General features: G+C 39.2%; 1 protein-coding gene across 1 annotated transcript in view; it reads left to right on the top strand.

Annotated features, from left to right (window-relative positions):
• Nucleotides 1-11,058: 11,058 nt before the first annotated feature.
• ARMC8 (armadillo repeat containing 8) overlaps nt 11,059-19,274 on the top strand; it is a 107,387-nt gene continuing 99,171 nt past the window's right edge. The window contains exon 1 of the mRNA XM_049628763.1: nt 11,059-11,350. Coding sequence (XP_049484720.1) covers nt 11,306-11,350 — 45 coding nt within the window. The 5' untranslated portion in view covers nt 11,059-11,305. The remainder of the gene's footprint in view (nt 11,351-19,274) is intronic.

Below are 19,274 nucleotides of genomic sequence, written 5' to 3'. Positions count from 1 at the left end.
GGGAAAAGAACGAAATTGACAGTTGAAAAATGAGTGGCCAAGACAGAAACAAGCAAATCAGTAACACCAAACGTCTGGCAAATTTAACAAGAAAAGTAATCTAATCAAGATAATACAAAGAGTGGGGCGCCTGGCTGGTTCAGCGGTTGGAGCACGACTTTTGATCTTGACGTTGTGAGTTCTAGACCCAGGTGGGGTCTTAAAAATAAAATATTTTTTGCCTCAGAGAGGGCACCAAATAAATAAATAAATAAATAATAAAATAAAATATTTTTTTAAAAAAGATAACAGTGACAAATCCAACTCTCATTTTAAAAAATTGCATAAAATAACATTCTAGGAACAAGGACACCAGAATTAATTAAAAATTAAGCAGATGATGTAAACAGAACCATGATAATAATACTGGAAAATTTAAATCCATTGAAGGACATTGTACTCAGAGTGAATTACAGGCAATTTCTTTCAAATTTACAAGATATAGCTTTCATGATATTTAAACTCATCAAGAGAGAAGAAAATTATGGAAATCTAGTATTTCTAATTGTTTTTTAATATTTTGTCTTCCTTCTGATTTGGATTTTTGAAATACATAAGAAGAGATGCTTTTGCAGTACTGCGAAGTTTAACTTTTTCCATTTATCTTTATTTTTTTAAGTTTATTTATTTTTGAGAGAAAGAGAGAGAGAAAGTGGAGGGGGGGCAGAGAGGGAGACAGAGAGAATCCCAAGTCTCCACGTAGTCAGTATGAAGCCCAATCCCACCTGAGCCTAAATCAGATGTTTAACCCACTGAGCCATGCAGGCACCCTTTTCCATTATTTTTAAGCTACAGGAATTGTCTTTTTCTGGATATTCTTTTCTTGCATTTAAAATATTTTATTTTAATTGAAGTCTAAATAAAGTAACATGAACAAATTGCATGAACATGCATTTTTACATGTGTAATTACCCATATAACCACCACCCATATCAAGATATAAAATATTTCCAGTATTCAGAAAGGCTCCCTTGTACTTCCTCACAAGCCCCTATCCCCAAAAGAAAAGCACTATTCTAACTTCTATCAACATAGATCAGCTTTGCTTGTTGGTTTTTTTTTTTTCTTCTAATTCCAGTATAGTTAACATAGTGTTATAATACTTTCAAGTGTACAATATAATGATTCAATAATTCTATACATTATTCAGTGCTCATCATACATGTACTCTTTTTTTAATGTTTATTTATTTTTGAGAGAGACAGAGGGAGCACATGCACAGGAGTGGGGGAGGGGCAGAGAGAGAGGGACAGAGAGAATCCCAAGCAGGTCAAGAGATCATGACCTGAACTGAAATCAAGAGTCGGAGCCATCAAGGTTCCTCCATAAGTGTACTCTTAATCCTCATCATGTTTTACCTTTGCTTTGTTTTCAAACTTCATACAAATGTCTCTCTATATATAGGTGCTTAATTTAATGTCTGTGTGATTCATCCATAAATCTATATTATAGATTTATAATAGCATACTGTTTCTTATTGCTGTGTAGTATTCCATTGTGAGCACACCATCGTTTACTTACCTATTTTCCTGCTGAAAGACAATTAGGTTGTTTCTAATATGGAGCTATTGTAAGTAAAACCACCATGCACATTCTTGTAAAAATCTTTTGGTGGACATAGCACTGCTTTCTCTTGGATTATTTCCAGGAATATAATTTCTGGGTATAGACTAGATATGTTTAGATTTAATAGATAGGTCAGTTTCCAAAATGGATATGCCAGTTTACACTTTCCTGAGTAATATGACCATTCCAATTATCCCATATGCTCAACAGCATTGGTATTGTCTGTTACATTTTAGCCATTTTGTTAGGCATACAATGGTATCTCCTTATAATTGCCATGCAGAGTTTACAAGAAAATTTTAATGTATCAGTCAATTTGAATTTTCTTCTTTTGTGACCAATAGGAAACAATAACTTAATGCCATAACATTCAAACACTAGTGGTCAAAGAAAGAAATAGAAGATAATGAATAAGGATGAAGAAGTGTATTGTGTCTCAGCTCCTGTTTCCAACCCACACCCCATTTCTAGAGGCCATACCAGTGAGTCACCAAACTTTAGAATTCTCACTGACTTTCTTAAATGCAGAGAGAATCAAATTTAAGAGAAATTCTCACCTCCCCTCCCCATTTTAAATGAGGAAAAACAGGAATATTGTTAGAGAAAAATGGATGGGGTGAACAATGAAGATAATTCTTTTTGCAAATGTGAAAGGCCACTCATTGAACAGACAGGTACCCTCAAAATGTGTGTGTAGTCCCATGAGGAAAACAGACAGGTAGGTCTCAGATTTGCTGGGAAAGAAATTCCTTGGTTCTATCAGAGCAAAGACAGCATCTAGATAGAAGCACCCAGCAATGAGCAAGATGAAAAGAGACACCACATGTCGACAATGGAAACATGCTAAAAAGAGCATAACTTGGGGTGAGGCTCAGCATGTATTCATTTAAACTTCTTAGGGGCAACCAGATCGTGGTTTCTTTTTTATTTTATTTTTTTTAATGTTTATTTACGAGAGAGAGACAGAGACAGAGACAGAGACAGAGACGAGTGGGGGAGGGGCAGGGAGAGGGAGACACAGAATCTGAAGCAGGCTCCAGGCTCTGAGCTGTCAACACAGAGCTGGACGCAAGGCTTGAACTCACAGACCTCAAGATCATGACCTGAGCTCAAGTCCGATGCTTAACCAACTGAGCCACTCAGGCGACCCTAGACCTTGGTTTCTAAAAAGCATTCTCCTCTAAAAGAAATCAAGTCTGCTTGTTGAAGTTGTTGATTCCAAGGCAAAAAAGGTACAAAATGAGCATGGATCATCTTGTGCAAGAAAGCAAGGATGTGTTCAAAGAATCTCAGATATCACGAGACACCAATTGAAGTTTTGCCACTGGCCAAATCTGAAACAATGTCAACATGAAAATGCAAAATCATAGTAACAGACTATAGGCCACTGAATAAAGTAGGAATCTATTACAGTTGACCCTTGAACAATGTGGGGGTTAGGGGCAGAGACTCCTGCACAGTGAAAAACCCATGTATAACTTTTGATCCCCCTAAAACTTAACTGCTAAGAGCCTACTGTTGACTGGAAGACTTACTGATAACATAAACAGTTAATTAACACATATTTTCTGTTTTACATGTATTGCATAGTATATTCTTACAATAAAGTAGACTAGAGAAAAAAACATTATTAAGAAAATCATAAGGAAGAGAAAACATATTTACAGTACTGTACTGTGAAAAAAATCCATGTGTAAGTGGACCCACACAATTCAAACCTGTGTCGTTCAAGGGTCAACTGTATTCTATATCAATATAAATAAGTAATTGGGGAAATAGGGATTTTACATAAGAAAGCATTACATTATCCTCATTATTATCTTTTCAAGCAAGAATCTTCAATGGATGCTAAAACCACTGGGTAAAACTTTAGAGAGTAATAGGATACTTACATAGTTTCAATGTATCTATTATTTGAGACTACTTATATAGTCTCAAAGTATCTTTCCAAAAGATACTTATTATAATACAAAGAAAAATAAGAATTTTACACTAGAGAAATCTGGCAGACGCCACTTTAACAGAATGATCAAAGTTAATCTCATTAGGAATGAACCAATCTACATCAAGTGCCTCCTGATAGGACATATATTATTTCTGTGATATTCCTGCTAAAAATGCATAACCTGAATCTAATCTTGAAAAATGGGCGCGTGGGTGGCTCAGTCGGTTAAGCGTCCAACTTTGGCTCAGGTCAAATCTCATGGTTCGTTGGTTCAAGCCCTGCATCAGGCTCTGTGGTAACAGCTTGGAGCCTGGAGCTTGCTTCAGATTCTGGGTCTCCCTCTCTCTCTGCCCCTTCCCCGCTCACGCTGTCTCTCTTTCAAAAATAAACATTTAAAAAATAATTAAAAAATAAAAATAGCAGACAAATTGAAATTGAGAAAGACAATTGAAAAATAACTGGTTTGTCTTTTAAAAAAATATGCTCATGAAATAAAGGACAAACTGAGAGAGATTAAAAATTAAAGACTGAATTCATAAATATGGTGCTATAAAACATATTAGCAGGTCAATTGGCAAAATATAAATACGGTCTGTAAATTCAATAGTCTTGCATCAGAACTAATTTCCTGGTTTTGATAATTTTACTGTGGCTGTATAAGGGAATTCTTTGTTTTTAGGAAACTTACATATTATAGTTAGATAGAGATATGGATACAGATATAGATATATTTAGGAATAAAGGAACACCATTTCTGCCACTTACTCATATGTACAACATATATTGTGTATGATAGGTATAATATATATATATATATATATATATATATATATATATATGCACTTTCCCTGCTCTCTGTGTATCTTTAGTTTCTACCCATCCATGTATTGCAGGGGCTAGAACTAAGAAACTATATTTCTTAGATTCCTTTGCCAGCTGAGGTCTGGATTCCATTTTCCAAATGAGAACATTTGAGTGAAATTAGAAGGGTGAAGAAAAGTAAAAACTCTTTCTATTGTCTTCTGGCTCTAGCCATGGCAGTGGTAGCTCAGCACCTCAAGCTCCTTCAGTGCTAGTGAACTTCCTACTGTTCCTGATCTGAAGTAAGATATGTTTTCTCCCCCACCCCCCGTGCATTTTTAGCCCTTCCAAAAACGTGATCTTTTTTGCTTAAAAGACCTAGAATCGGTTCTATTTTCCTATGTGTTATACCAGCCAAGGTGTCATTCAAGTGAAAGGCAACAAACAGATGTTTTCAACCATAAAAGAACTCCAAGGAAACAATACCATGGGGGCCCCTTTTGAAGAAAAAAAAATTATTTGAAAACGAAATCCAGACAAATGAGTTGGATAAAAATAAAGAACACAGGAAGAACCATGTTTAAATGATGGATGATTAAAAATAGAGCAGCTTGAGGGGATAGGAAATGCTGAGGTGGGGAGTAGGGTACTTCGTGAATATAGTGTGGTTCTGGAAGACCATGTTGATAGGGGAACATGGAGTAGAAGACTTTGTGATGTAAGGGAGTGAGCTATGGAGATATCTGGGCAATGAGTTCTCAAATCTGTTTATAATCTTTTTAATGTTTATTTTTGAAACAGAGAGAGACAGAGACAGAGTGTGAGCAAGGGAGGGGCAGAGAGAGAGGGAGACACACAGTCCAAAGCAGGCTCCAGGCTCTGAGCTGTCAGCCCAGAGCCCAACATGGGGCTCGAACCCACGAATAACAAGATCATGACCTGAGACAAAGTCAGACACTTAATTGAATGAGCCACCAGGTGCCCCTCAAGTCTGTTTATAAGTAAAACATGACAAACATCAAGAAAAACATCCATCCTTGCTATCTCTATCTTGTAATTGAACTAGATGATTATGGCACTTACCACCACCTGGTGGCAGCACACTCAACTAGAAAACTAAGAAGGGAGCAGGTCTGTGGTGGTAAAACTAAACTGAAGAGACACAAACATCACAAAAGAATAAAAGTTCTGTGGTGTTTCCAGCCTCTGAAGCTTAGATTTGTCATACACTTCATTGGACTTCCTGATTTCATTAAAAAAAAAAAAAAAACACTAATATCTCTTGTTTACAAGTTTGGATAACTTCCAGTTTCCATTCCTGTATTGTAAATGGTAAAAAGATCAGACTTACTTGTTACATTCACATCTTCATTTTCATTTTTTTTTAAATTTTTCTTTCAACCTTTATTTATTTTTGAGACAGAGAGAGACAGAGCATGAATGGGGGAGGGTCAGAGAAAGGGAGACACAGAATCTGAAACAGGCTCCAGGCTCTGAGCTGTCAGCACAGAACCTGACGCGGGGCTCAAACTCACGGACTCCAAGATCACGACCTGAGCCGAAGTCGGACGCTTAACCGACTGAGCCACCCAGGCACCCCTCACATCTTCATTTTCAAACACATCTGCCTAACATGGTCACCATCGTTCAGGGTGGAGGTGTCTTTTTGTTACCGATATTTATTTTTTTATTTTTGAGGGAGAGAGAGAGTACACGAGCAGAGAAGGGGAGTGAGAGAATCCCAAGCAGGTCTGTGCTGTCAGCACAGAGCCCTACTCGGGGCTCAATCTCACCAACTGTGAGATCATGACCCTATCCAAAATCAAGAGTTGGATGCCCAACGGACCAAGCCACCCAGGTGCCCCCAAAATAAATACATTTAAAAACATTATTCTCTAAATGAGTTCCTTTTTCATTGTTAAAGAAAAATAATTGCTTAATCCATAGCTACTCAATTTTTTACATTTAAATTCCTCACTGTGTATTTATTTCCTGAGAACAAGGGCATTCTCTTTGTAACAAAAGTACAATACTCAAAGTCAGAACGTTAGCAATGATACGTCATCTACAGATTTTGTTCAAATCTTGCCAAATTTCCCATTGATATCCTTTGTAGCAAGAGGGGGAAACGTGTCTTGGGTTTTTTTCCTCATCCAGAATTTAATTCCAGATCACAAATTGCATTTGGTTGTCATGTCACTTTACTCTTCTTTAATCTAGAACAATTATTTAGCTTTTCTTTGTCTTTCAAGACAATTTTAAAAGATGTGGGTGTGTTGTTTTGTGGAATGTCCCTCAATTAGGGTTTGTCTCATGATTCCTCATGATTACACTCATACATTTTTGGCAGGAATACCATGGAAGTGATGTTGTATCCTTATTAGTGCATCTTATCATGGTGTCTATTTATCCCATTAGTGATGATATTAATTTCGGTCCCTTGAATGCACTGATGTCTACCAAGTTTCTCTACTATCATGAGCAACTTGTGGGAAGATACTTTGAGACTGAATATCCTTTTTTTTTTTTCATTATGTTTTCCCCAATTAGTTTAAGCACCCATTGATGATTCTTGCTTCAAACAATTTTAACTCATATGGCTGTCATGTGGTAGCTTTCAAATTCCACCATTTTTTTCTATATTTGTCAGTTGGAATTCTAGAACCATAATTTGGTTATAAAAAGAACATTTTATTTTTTTACTGTAGTTTCTAATAAAAGACTTTCAACGTCTTACTACTGTGCTTTATGCATAGGCACATTTTACCCCCTCCAAACACCTGATAAATTTCTGTTGCTTTATTTCTCCTTGCAAAGTCCTTGTATACTTTACTTAATTAGCTGGTTGCTTAGGTGAGGCTTATTAGTCCTATGTAGGAGAGGCCTGTCAGGTCCCAGGAGACTGTGAGAGCTCTGTAAGGATCTTGAAACAGAGAAGTCTGGGCCCAAATTGATTAAGTCTCTTACTCCCTGAGCAATCTTCAGCAAATCATTGAACCTCTCAGAGTCTCACTTTTATTCCTGTCTGCTTCAAGGCAGGAACCGTGTCTTGACTTTGAATCCCCTATGACAATGTGTGCACAAGTAAACCCATAGGTTAGTGACTGTTAAACTGCACCACCATTGGCATATTTTCTCTTTTTTCACATTATTTATTTTTTTTTGAGAGACAGCAAGCGAGTGTGTGCACACACACGAGCGGGGGAGGGGCAGAGAAAGAGGGAATCAGAATCCGAAGCAGGCTCCAGGCTGAGTAGTCAGCACAGAGCTCCACACAGGGCTTGAACCCACAACCTGTAAGATTAGGACCTGAGCCCAAGTCGGACCCTCAACCAACTGAGTCACCCAGACCCCCAATACATCTTCTCTTTTTGATCCAATTAAAGAATCTCCTCTGTTTTCAAATCTTTCTTAAAGGTTCTTCTAAATTCCTTTTGAGGCCACTTTTTGTTTTACATCTATCTTGCTATACTTAATGTTTTCCTCTTTTTGCATAGGTTTGCTTCTACTTTCAAAAATATGTCTTTCTCTATCCTGGCAGTTGTACTTAGATATTTATAAATTCTTTTCAGATTTCCTTCTGGTTACTTTTTATTTTGTATTTCTATTTTTCTTTATTAAATTCACACTTTGTTGTCATTATTGTTTCTGAAATTAATTCTGCTCTGAGATAAGAGCTATGGGAGAATGAGGAAAATTTCATTCCTGTTTGCAGGTAAGTCAGTGTGGATATTTCCCTCTCCTCACCACAGTGCCCAAGTTACCTGTTTTGTTGTTGCTGTTATGTGGAAGCTAAATCGAAATTTCTTATTACCCCTCAGTTTCTACTCATTAATTGGCTTTGACGAGTGTACCTAAGGTTATTTAGCAGCAAAATTTGAACTAGAAATGAGATTCCTGGTCCTCAAGTTTAGAGGTTTGCTAATCAACACTTCCTTCCCATAAACTGGCACGCCAGTCTTCTGGAAAACAATAGGAAAGCTTGAGTAGCAAAGGTGTTGCATGTTTGAATCACATTCCCTAGCTTCTCTCCACTTTGATTTCAGCCACAGTTGTAATGATGGTTTTGCTGCAAGCTCAGATTAATACTGTTTGTATCTCACCCCAAAAGCAAGCCTACAGATTCTGTTTTTCTATACCAGGTTAAGGAAGACCTCACTGTTCTGTGCAATCCGGACAGTTAACGGCCCAGGGAAACCCTCAACCAATACAGGATGGGAAGTGGGTGGATAAATGCTCCAACCTCAAGAGGGAAATCCAGGGGAGCATTCTGTATGTTTTTCAGAAGTCCTCAAGGAGTAAGCAGTGACTTCAATAATGGATCCTTATATTGACTTTTCCTTCTTTCTTTTCTTACTCTCCCTGACCCATCAATCCTGTTCTCTGGAAACACTTCCTGAATAAACTACCTGTACCCAAATCACTGTCCCAGGATTTGTCCTTAGTGTCCAAACTAAGTAAAAATTCATTCAATAAGCATTTACTAAGTGACTATTCTATGCTAGGTAGTGAGATAAAAGACCTAGTAGATAAAATTTCTAATACCTGCCCGAAGTGCATAATGGGGAGACAAATAAGTAAACAATCACAAAAAATTACAATATATTGTTGGAGATGCTATGTTAGTGGCAAGAACAGTGATGCATAAAAGCATGGGGGAGGGGTCACTTAACTTATACCTGGAGAAGGGGCTTCCTGGAGGATATATTACTTAAGTTAATGGATGAAGCATGAATAAAATACAGCTATCACAACTGTATATGATACAAATATCAGCTGAAAATTCAATTGATACTTTTGTATGCTCTGTGCAAGGGTTATTCTCTGCTCTGCTGTGGTATGTAGTATATGACATGATTTTAGGTGGTGGATGGACATTTATACTTTTTTGTAGTTATTATGTTAATAAAGACTAGAATAAAATAAGTAGCACAAAAATTTGATTTTACAGAGTATTATGGTTTAGGATGAAGCTAAAACTATTTAATGAATTGAAACTGACCTTAAAGAAAAATATTGAGTGAATAATAACTGTCTCGGTTGACAAAGATTGCATGGGTGGTATACTGATTACTGAAGTTTGGGAAATATTACAAAAGAAAAAGTCTAAAATGAAATTCCTGCTTTCCAGAAACTCAACAGTTTCTTTGGAAACACAAAGCCATGAACAAGGATGATTAGGGCTACAATAAATTGGGAAACCAAATACAGATTTCCCCCTTTATCCAAAATTAAAGTGTTCTTATTAAAACTTTCTAAGTCAAAATGGCATAAAGAAGCAATTAACATTAATTGATATGGAAACATTTTTGAGCATTCCCAGACCTGAAAAACAACCTCTCTTAGGCATTTCTGATACCTTTCTCAGGCCCCCACAGCCTGAGAGTGCCAGGCCAGGTCTGTTTGGCTTCTGTTGGCCTTTCTGCAGAAGGTGCCTATCTTGCTAACAGATACACAAATGCAGATAAAGCACAAATGCTCACAGACACAGTTCAAAATTATGGGCTTTGATACTGAGATATTCAGTGTAGTTCCTGGGGGAAGGAGCTTGGGGATGCCACTCTCCCCTGCTGTCTGGGGTTGAGGGCTGCCTTTATTAGGGCCCTGAAAAAACAAACTCTGACTTCTATTTTTACTTACTACCTTTTTTCATAAAAGTGAACATCCTCTTTGGATTTCTTTGGTTAGCAAAAGTAGGTTCTAATGTAGGGTTTTTCTGAAAGCAAAGGGGAACTTTGGCTTAAGGGGAACTTTCTAAAAAAGGGGGATACCTAAACAGGAAGAAGATAGGAAAGCAGCAAGGAGCAAAGTGAAAAGGCTAGAGGCTACAAGATCAGTTGGAAGGCTATTGCTCTAGTCCAGGGGAGAGGTAGTTAACAGCTTGAATGAGGGAGTGGCTATAAAAATGGAAAAAAGAAAAGTAATGAAAAAGGCTCATTGCAACCATTCTATGAAAACCTTACTGGTTACAGGCAGCAGGAAGGTGAAACCTGTCAAGTCGAGGGCAGTTTTGTAGACACACACACATGAGCGGAGTGGGAAAACTGAACTAATCAGAAAATATAATTAGAAGCATATTTTTATTTGGGGAATTTTTTATTTTTATTTGAAGAATTTTAGCGTTAATTCTTCAGATATTTGTCCCCATTTTTTTTTCTATTTGACTCAGAGGCTGGGGAAATACTAACACATATATAACACTTTCTACATTGAAGGCATGTTGTAAAAAGCTTTAGTTCTCCGACCTCATAACTCTTATTTTGCAGAAGAGAAAGCTGAAGCATAGGGAGGTTAAGTAACTTGCTGGAGATAATGCAGATGATAAATAGCAAAGATTAAGCCCAGGCGTTCTGGTTCTAGAGTATCTTTTACACCACACCGGAATAAACGGGTCGGGTAGATTACGCCGAAGACCTGCTTTTGAGACCACAGTCCCTCCATGTGTAAAATGGCGATAATAACAACGCTAGAAGTCTGGTGCAAAGGAGTGAGATAATGAATGTGAATGTGAACTTCAAATTACGTACGTGACTACACAAAGTAGTTTATCAGAATATGAATACGAGAGCTCCCGCGTTGTAACGAATCAACCGCGAAGTTTGCAGCGCCAGAGCGAGGCCCCGCCCCTGTGGCTCCGCCCACCGCGAGCGGCAGGTGGGGCTGGCAGATCTTCTTTGCGCATGCGGAAACTGCTGCCCGCTCCCACCTCTAACCCAGGCTGAGAGTAGCTGCTGTTTCTGAGAGGACGATTCGAGGGGAGGCCCCTGGCGCGGTTTTCTTTGCCTCTCCCTTCCGCAGGCCCTGGCTGTACTTTAGCTGTGCCTAGAGCGTGGTACGTTTTCGTCTACCTACCTGACTTTCTGCAGAAGGCGCCTGTCGTTGGCCTAATAGTTCCCTGTCGAAAGTGCCGGCCCCCGCGCCGGCACCGGCCGCAGCCGGGTGGGAAGGCTCAAGATGGCGTGCCTGTTGGAGACCCCAATCCGCATGAGCGTCCTCTCGGTGAGTGACCGCCGCAGCTGCCCGCCAGCTCGAGAGCTCGGGCTGGCCCGCGGCATTCACCCCAAACGCGGAGTGCCTCCTGGACACCACCCCTTGGGGTGGCTTCCCGGCTCATCTTTGGGCCGCGGAGAGAGAGGGTGGGCGGGCGGAATAGACCGGACCCCGACCAAGCCAGAAACGTCTCCAACTCCGGGAGCTCCCACCGGTGCCGTTTCTCAGGTGGCCTCTGGCGGACAGGGTGGTTGGGCGTACGGGCAGCTGGCCCGGTGGCGCGGCTTGGTCTTTGCCAGGTGCTTCACTGAGCCTTCCTCTCAGCTTGCCGCTTCTCCGGGGCCGAGCGCTCTACCCTGTGAGGCGCCCGGCTTGCCGCTGGCCTGGGAACAAGCGCCCATTCAGCCCCCCGTGGCTTTGGCTAGAGGAGGTGCAGGCACCTTGGCCCCCATAGCCTGAGAACGGCCAGGCCAGGTCTGTTTGGCTTCTGTCGCGTCCCGGCACGGGCTAGAGCTGCTTGCTTCTTGGCAACGGGGATTTCATACCAGCTGCAACATATTCTAGCTTATGTAGTTGCCTAAGCCCCTTTTCTTTGGAGGTCGCAGCTCAGGGTGTAGAGGAAGCTGTGCCTGGCATTACTTTTTCCTTAAAGGAGAGTCAAGCATTGGGGGGGGGGTGGGGCGGAATAAAACTTTCATACTATTGGAAGAAGGAAACGTATTGATCCGCCAGGAAGTAATACCTAGTTGTTAGGGGTTTTTTTGTTTTTGTTTTTTTTTTCAAGTTAAAATCCAAAATACAACTTTCACCTTTCACTGTGTTGCTCTTGAGAACCAGGACCGGGAGTGAAAGTTGCTGAGGGATAACTTCAAAGGGTTTTACAATTTAGAGCTGTCCAACTCAGAATAGTCACTTTACCAATGGTCCATTTGCTGTTGCTGGAAATAGGCAAAGAATGGTTGGCTATCTTTTAGACTTGTGGAAGCTGATATTGAGAGGGTGGTTGAACTACAGATTACTTGGCTTGTCAGGTTCCTAGAATCTGTGACCCCAACTGGTTTCTTTATTCTTCTCTGACTTCTCCCTCAGAGACACTGGCCTATCTGGAAGCACTTAGGATATTTGCTATGATTGAGGGTTAGAACCTTGTGGCATACTGCAACCTAGATAATTTGGTGGAGGGCTGTCACCAAATTTGTCCCTTGACTAATTTTAGCAGTCTTTTTCCTTATTTCATACTGCAGTTTGGGGAAACACTGTTCATCTAAACATTGAATAAGATTAGCCTGTTATTCTACCTCTAATACCCAGGAATGTTTTGTAGGAGAGCAGGTGAATGACTTTTCCCTAATTATGTTTTTTTTTTTTTTCTTTTTTACGTATTCATTATTTGTGGCGCCTGTGTGGCTCAGTTGGTTAAGCATCTGACATTGGCTCAGGTTATGATCTCATAGTTGGTGAGTTCAAGCCCTGGTCAGACTCTCTCCTGTCAGTGAGCCCACTTCAGATCCTCTGTCTCTGTCTCTCTCTGCCCCTTCCCTGCTATCTGTCTCAAAAATAAATAAAATTGAAAAAAAATTTTATTTATTTATTTAGAAAGAGAGCATGCACACTCAAGCAGGGGCAAGGCAGGGAGAGGGAATCCTGAGCAGGCTCCACGCTGTCAGTGCAGAGCTGGCCGAGGGGCTCAAGCCAACTAACGGTGAGATCTGAGCTGAAATTAAGAGCTGGAAGCCTAACCCACTGAGCCACCCAGGCGCCCCTCCCTCGTTATGTTTTTTTCTTTTTTTTGAAGTATGCCTCTCAACTGCCCTTAATTCCCTTTAATTGTCTTTTCTAGCCTTCATTTCACCTGAAGCTTCTTTACTTTTTGTGCATTGTCAACTTGTGTAGTGCATACAGTGGAAAATTTTCATTTGTTTCACTCCCTCAGTAAAGAGTATTTCCTGTTCAGTTTTTTTAAAAAAATGTTTATTTATTTTTGAGACAGAGATAGCATGTGTGGGGAAGGGGCAGAGAGAGAGAGAGAGGGAAACAGAATTCCAGGCAGGCTCCACGCTGTAAGGGCAGAGCCTGTCTCAGACCTGAAACCCATCAACTGTGAGATCATGACCTGAGCTGAAGAAGGATGCTCAACTGAGCCACCCTGGCGCCCCTATGCAGAAACTTCTTGAAGAGTATTCCCTACTCATAGTGGGGATTTGCTTTAGTTCTAATCTCATTAAGGGCTTATTTATTTATTTTTAAAGTTTTTCACCGTTTCCAAAGTCTTGTCTGTCAGTTCATCAGTTATAGAGCCTTGGGAAATCAGACCCCATTATGGCACCACCTTTTGAAATAGTGCAGGTGGGACAGGAAATACTAATCACTAATTATCTTGAAAATAATTTATTTCTTTCATAGGCTGCTTACTGTGCACCAGTTATGTACAACACTCTGTAGTGTATACGTCTAGGGAATGCAAAGATGAGATCAGATATGCCCTCAGGGATCTCATGGTCCAAATGACTCCATGGCTTGATAAACGTAATTCAAGCAAGGGCAGTTCAATGGCTTTAAGGGTTTCATTCAAGGCCCTATAATACCTTCTTCTCTATGAGAGAGCTCATTCACTCTTAAAACCTTAACTGTAATCAACTCACATATTACATTGCCTACCTTGACTTTTCTCCACCTGTTGTCACATCTTCAATTGTGTGGATGTTACCTAAGATTTCTAACGAAGCACATTCCCTTCTAAGAGAATTTAATTATCACTTTGCATTTCTGTTCATGATACTTTATTTCATCACTCACCGTTAAACCTTTTGAATCATCTTTGGCCCTTCCCCTTCCGTGTCCGTATATCTAATCAGTCCTTAAGGTCTGTTGGCTCTTAGTGTTTCACACATCTGTCTGTTCCCATGGCCACCCTCTCATATCATTTTGTGCCTGCATTACCAATGTCCTCAAAACTATTCTTACTGCCTCTTATGCGTTACCCTTTCAGTTCAAATCCATTCTCTACAGTAATTTTCCTATAGAAGACATTGGACACACTGCTTTCCTGTTTCAGTTCTTTAGTCGGTTCCTGTTGCCGAAACGCTGATAATCCTATTCAGCTTTGAATGTAAGATTCCATATCCTCTGCATGAACCTTCTGTCCCATATAAACTGGCTTTTTCAAACTGAAGTGATCTTGGGTTCTTCCAAACCCAGTAACCCTTAATGTCTTCCTGGTTGTTTGTACATATGAATTATAGTATAGTATGCTTTTATTCATGTGATATATTTTGAGCTTCTGTCATTTGCTAGGTATGGCATTGGGTTTGGGAACTGCAGTGGTGAACTGCAGACCTGTCTGTCTCTGCCCTTAGGAAAATTTACCCTAATGGGGAAAATAGATACCAAATCATTACACAGTTCTTTGATAGTGAATGGTGATTAGTGTTATGGATGAAAAACATAGGATGCTGAATGGGCATGTGGTAGGGGAACCTGATCTATTGTAGAGGACATCTAGGAGAGGTAGGGAGGATTTCTCTGAAGAAGTGACAATGAACTAAAAGTTCAAGGATGGTTAAGAACAAACTAGAAAAACAAAAGAGCAAGTTCCGGACAAAGGCCCTGGGGCTTTTAACAATTGTTCTATCTTCTTAGTAAATTAATTCAGAGGTAAATGCTTGACCTTTTCTTTTTCTTAAGCCCACTCCTATTTATAGCACTATGTCTTGCATATAATAGGCATTCAGTAAATGGTAGAACTATGTTTCGGGGAATTGAACAAACTCTTCAGTTGTCTTTCTAGGGTGAACCATGATCATCCCTATCCATCTTTGGTTTGCACTTAGCATTACAACATCACCCTTTTCAACAAATTTATAAATTCTCCCATGTTTCCCAAACTCTTGGATGGTTTTACATTGATTGGATTGTTTAAAACTTTTAATTCTGAAGTAATTACAGATTCACGGAAGTTGCAGAGATAGTACGCTGTGTACACTTTACCCAGTTTCCCCTATTGGTTACATTTTATATAACTGTAGTACAGTATCAAAACCAGGAAGTTGATACTGATATATGTTTAGTTCTGTATCATTTTATCACATGTGTATAGTGTAGCCATTACCACAGTCAAGATACAGAACTAGTCTGTCATCACAAAAATCTCCCTTTTGCTACCTCACACCTACCCACACCCCCTGCCTGCTATCTCTAACCTCTGGTGACCATTAGTTTCCATATCTGTGATTTTGTCGTGTTCTATAATAATTGGCTTTTGTCATACAACATAATGCCCTTGATATCCATCCAAGTTGTGACAGTAGTTTCTTCCTTTTTACTGCTAAGTAGTATTCCATGGTATGGATGTCACAGTTTAGCTACTAACCTATTTGACGTTTTGGTTATTTCTAGTTTTTGGCTATTATAACTTGCAGTGAACAATCATGTTCAGGTTTTTACTTATTTATTTTTTTACATTTATTTATTTTTTGAGAGACGTAGAGAGAGCACAAGTTGGGGAGGGGCAGAGAGAGAAGGAGACACAGAATCTGAAGCAGGCTCCAGGCTCTGAGCTGTCAGCACAGAGCCCGACATGGTTGCTTGAACTCACAAACTGTGAGATCATGACCTGAGCTGAAGTCGGACGCTCAACCGACTGAGCCACCCAGGTGCCCCAATGTTCAGGTTTTTATGTGGACATAACTTTTTGTATCTCTGAGATTAATGCCCAGGAGTGCAATTGCTAAGTTGTATAGTAAATATATGTTCTCAAAGAAACTGACACTTTTCTAGAGTGGATGTACAATTTTACATTCCCATCAGTAAAGTACGAGAGACTCTTTGCACCCTTACTAGCATTTGGTATTGTTATTTTTTGTTTTAGCTGTTCTAAATAGATGTCTAGTGATAACTCGTCATGGTCTTAATTTGCTTTTGTGTAATGACAAATAGTGTCAAAAATATTTTCATTATGTGCTATCCATATTCTATTGAAATATGAAGAAATATTTCACTAAAAATTATATTTTTATTTTATAAATTTATATATATATATAAATTTATATAATAAAAATTAATATAATATTAAAAAATATTTTAGTGAAATATTTCTTCATGTCCTTTTTGCCCACTTCTTAATCAGGCTGGTTTTTGACTGGTGAGTTTAGAAAGCTCTTTATAGGTTCTAGATATAAGTCCTTTGTCAAATAGGTGCCTTGCAGATATTTTCTCCCAAGTCTGTAGTTTATCTTTTCATTTTCCTCTTTTTTTTTTTTTTTTAATGTTTATTGATTTTGAGAAAGAGGGAGCAGGTGTGTGCGCATACGAGCTAGGGAGGAACAGAGAGAAAGAATCTGAAACAGGCTCTGCACTGTTTGTACAGAGCCCGATGAGGGGCTTGAACTCATGAACCATGGGGATCATGACCTGAGCTTAACAAGTCAGATGCCTAACTTAATAAGCCACCCAGGCGCCCCTATCTTTTCATCCTCTTAACCATAGGTTAAAAAATTAACTTTGATCTCAACTTCACACCTTATACAGAAGTTAATTCAAAATGGATCATAGATTGTAAAACATAATTAATTTTGTTTTAAAATAAAACATAATTACCATTAATTGTAAAACATAAAATGAAACTTTTAGAATAAACAGAAAATCTGCAGAACCTTGGGCTTGGTGAAGAAGTTTTAGATATAACACCAAACACACGACCTGTTTAAAATTTTTTAAATTAAAAATTGAGTCCAATTAGTAATTGGACTTAACCAAAATGAAAATTTATGCTTTGTGAAAGACTCTGTTAAGAGGATGATTGCATTTTATTTTGGTCACTTCGTAATGATTTGAGAGGAAAGATAATAAAATGCCATTGAATAACATTGTAGGCTGCTATAGATAGCTAAGGCATCTATTTTAGTTGTCTTCTTCACAATGTTTTCCTAGTGCCATTATGCCTTTTTGACCAACAGCTGGTAGAAGTGTACAGGGTAGCCCAAATCTGAGTATTCCTTGATTTGGTTCTGTTCTTGGTAATTATAAACAATTGATTTGCTCTCTTACATGGACAACTGATAATAGGAAAGATTTTTATGTGAAGGTAAGCCTGGCTATACTATAGGCATGAATTTGGCCTCTCTTGGTTTTTAGTAATAAGTGCAAAGTAAAATCTGGTCAGCGCATTTTAAAGTTTGCCATTAATTCACTCCACAAAGCACCAGAAAGCTCAGGGTATGTCAGAAGGTGGTCAGTCCCAAAAGGAATTTAACAGGATGAACTTCTAAATCTTTAGTGGCAATATACGAAGAATGCAGATGCTCATTTGTATGTTTCTGGGCATCTTGTATCTTTAAGGAAAGATTGCCACCTGAATTCAGTGAGTGCTCAAGAAGTCTTATGAACTTAACCAAGAGTTAGAACACCTTTGTGTAGGGTCTATTTCACTTGGAGATCTAGCCTTCCTGTCTCCTCCCATTTCCATTAAGAGTTTTAAAATAGTGCCAGAGCCAGGAATTTCAGTGGTTTTGACTTGTATCTTTTTTATTTCTGATTTGGCGATTGCTTTGCCGTACCATCTGTCATATTGGCTTCTGGGTAAAGATAGGGAGTTATTGACAAAGGAAAAGTCTTGTTAGCTTTTGGAAACCAGAGAACAGCAATCTTCACTAAGCAGTGGTGCTGTGATCCTTGGGACTATTTAGATGGGAGTGAAAGGAATTCCAAATAAGAGTTGTTTTGTAGAAACAGCCTCCAGTTGTTACTTTGATAAAGGAAAAACTGTTTTGACTTCCTTCTATAAAATTAGAAGAATAACGAGTTAGCTACATTCTCCAGTATATTCATAATACAGTTATTGGAGGAGGGGGAATGATAAGAGTATTATGCTGCCTCATGAAAATGAAAAGTTGTGGAGGCAGTAGGAAGAGTTTACAACGTATAGGGTCTACTAATATTTCGTGGTCATTACCACCTGCAAAATTATTATAGAACACAAGATTCTTTTGCTTCAGGAGTATTTTAAGAATTTATTAGGCTTCCAAAAAGTTGTTGGTGAATGATAAGGTAAGGGAAGTGAGGAAAAGAGTCATGATTATAATCAAACGTGATTGACAGGACTTTTACCTTTACAATTAGGTGGTATCATCTACTGAGGATTAGGAGAGGAACATGTTAGGGGAGTATGAAGGAAAAATAAGTTTCATTTTAGACCTGCTGAGTTTGCAGTATTTTCTGGACATCTCTAGAGGTGTGCAATAGGCAGTTGGATATTCTGGAGTGTTTTCTATACCACCAGGAAATTCTCCAGTTCTCTATGGACACCAGCTGGGTGTTGTACAATTTAACTGAATTCTGACACTACCTACCTAAAAATAGTGTCAGATCCCGCAGGTAAAAGGCTCAGTCTTACAAGACTGCCCCACCTGAGACACCAGTTGCAAGTCCAGGTTTTTTTGTGCCTTTGACCAACCAGCTATAAATCTGATGTTCTTACAACACCCTCCTTTAAAAAAAAAAAAAAAAAATTTAACGTTTATTCATTGTTGAGAAAGACCGAGTGTGAGTGGGGGAGGGGCAGAGAGTGAGGGAGACACAGAATCTGAAGCAGGCTCCAGGCTCTGAGCTGTCAGCACAGAGCCCAACATTGGGCTTGAACCCACGAACCGGAAGATCATGACCTGAGCCAAAGTCAGACACATAACCTACTGAGCCACCCAGGCACCTCAACCCTCCTTGGTTTTAGAATGGTTCACAAAGCTCAGGAAAATACTAACTTTTGTTTGCCAGTTTATTATAAAGGATACAGGTGAACAGCCAGATGATGAGGCACGTAGGGCAAGATCCAGATGTGTCCCAAATGCAGTAACTTCTGTCCCCATGTAATTGGGGTATGCCACTTTCCTGGCACATGGATGCATTCCCCAGCCCAGATGCTCATCAAATTTTATTCAAG

This window comes from Panthera uncia, chromosome C2, assembly GCF_023721935.1.
Source record: "Panthera uncia isolate 11264 chromosome C2, Puncia_PCG_1.0, whole genome shotgun sequence".
Lineage (NCBI taxonomy): Eukaryota > Metazoa > Chordata > Mammalia > Carnivora > Felidae > Panthera > Panthera uncia.
This window is presented reverse-complemented; position numbering and strand designations above follow the sequence as displayed.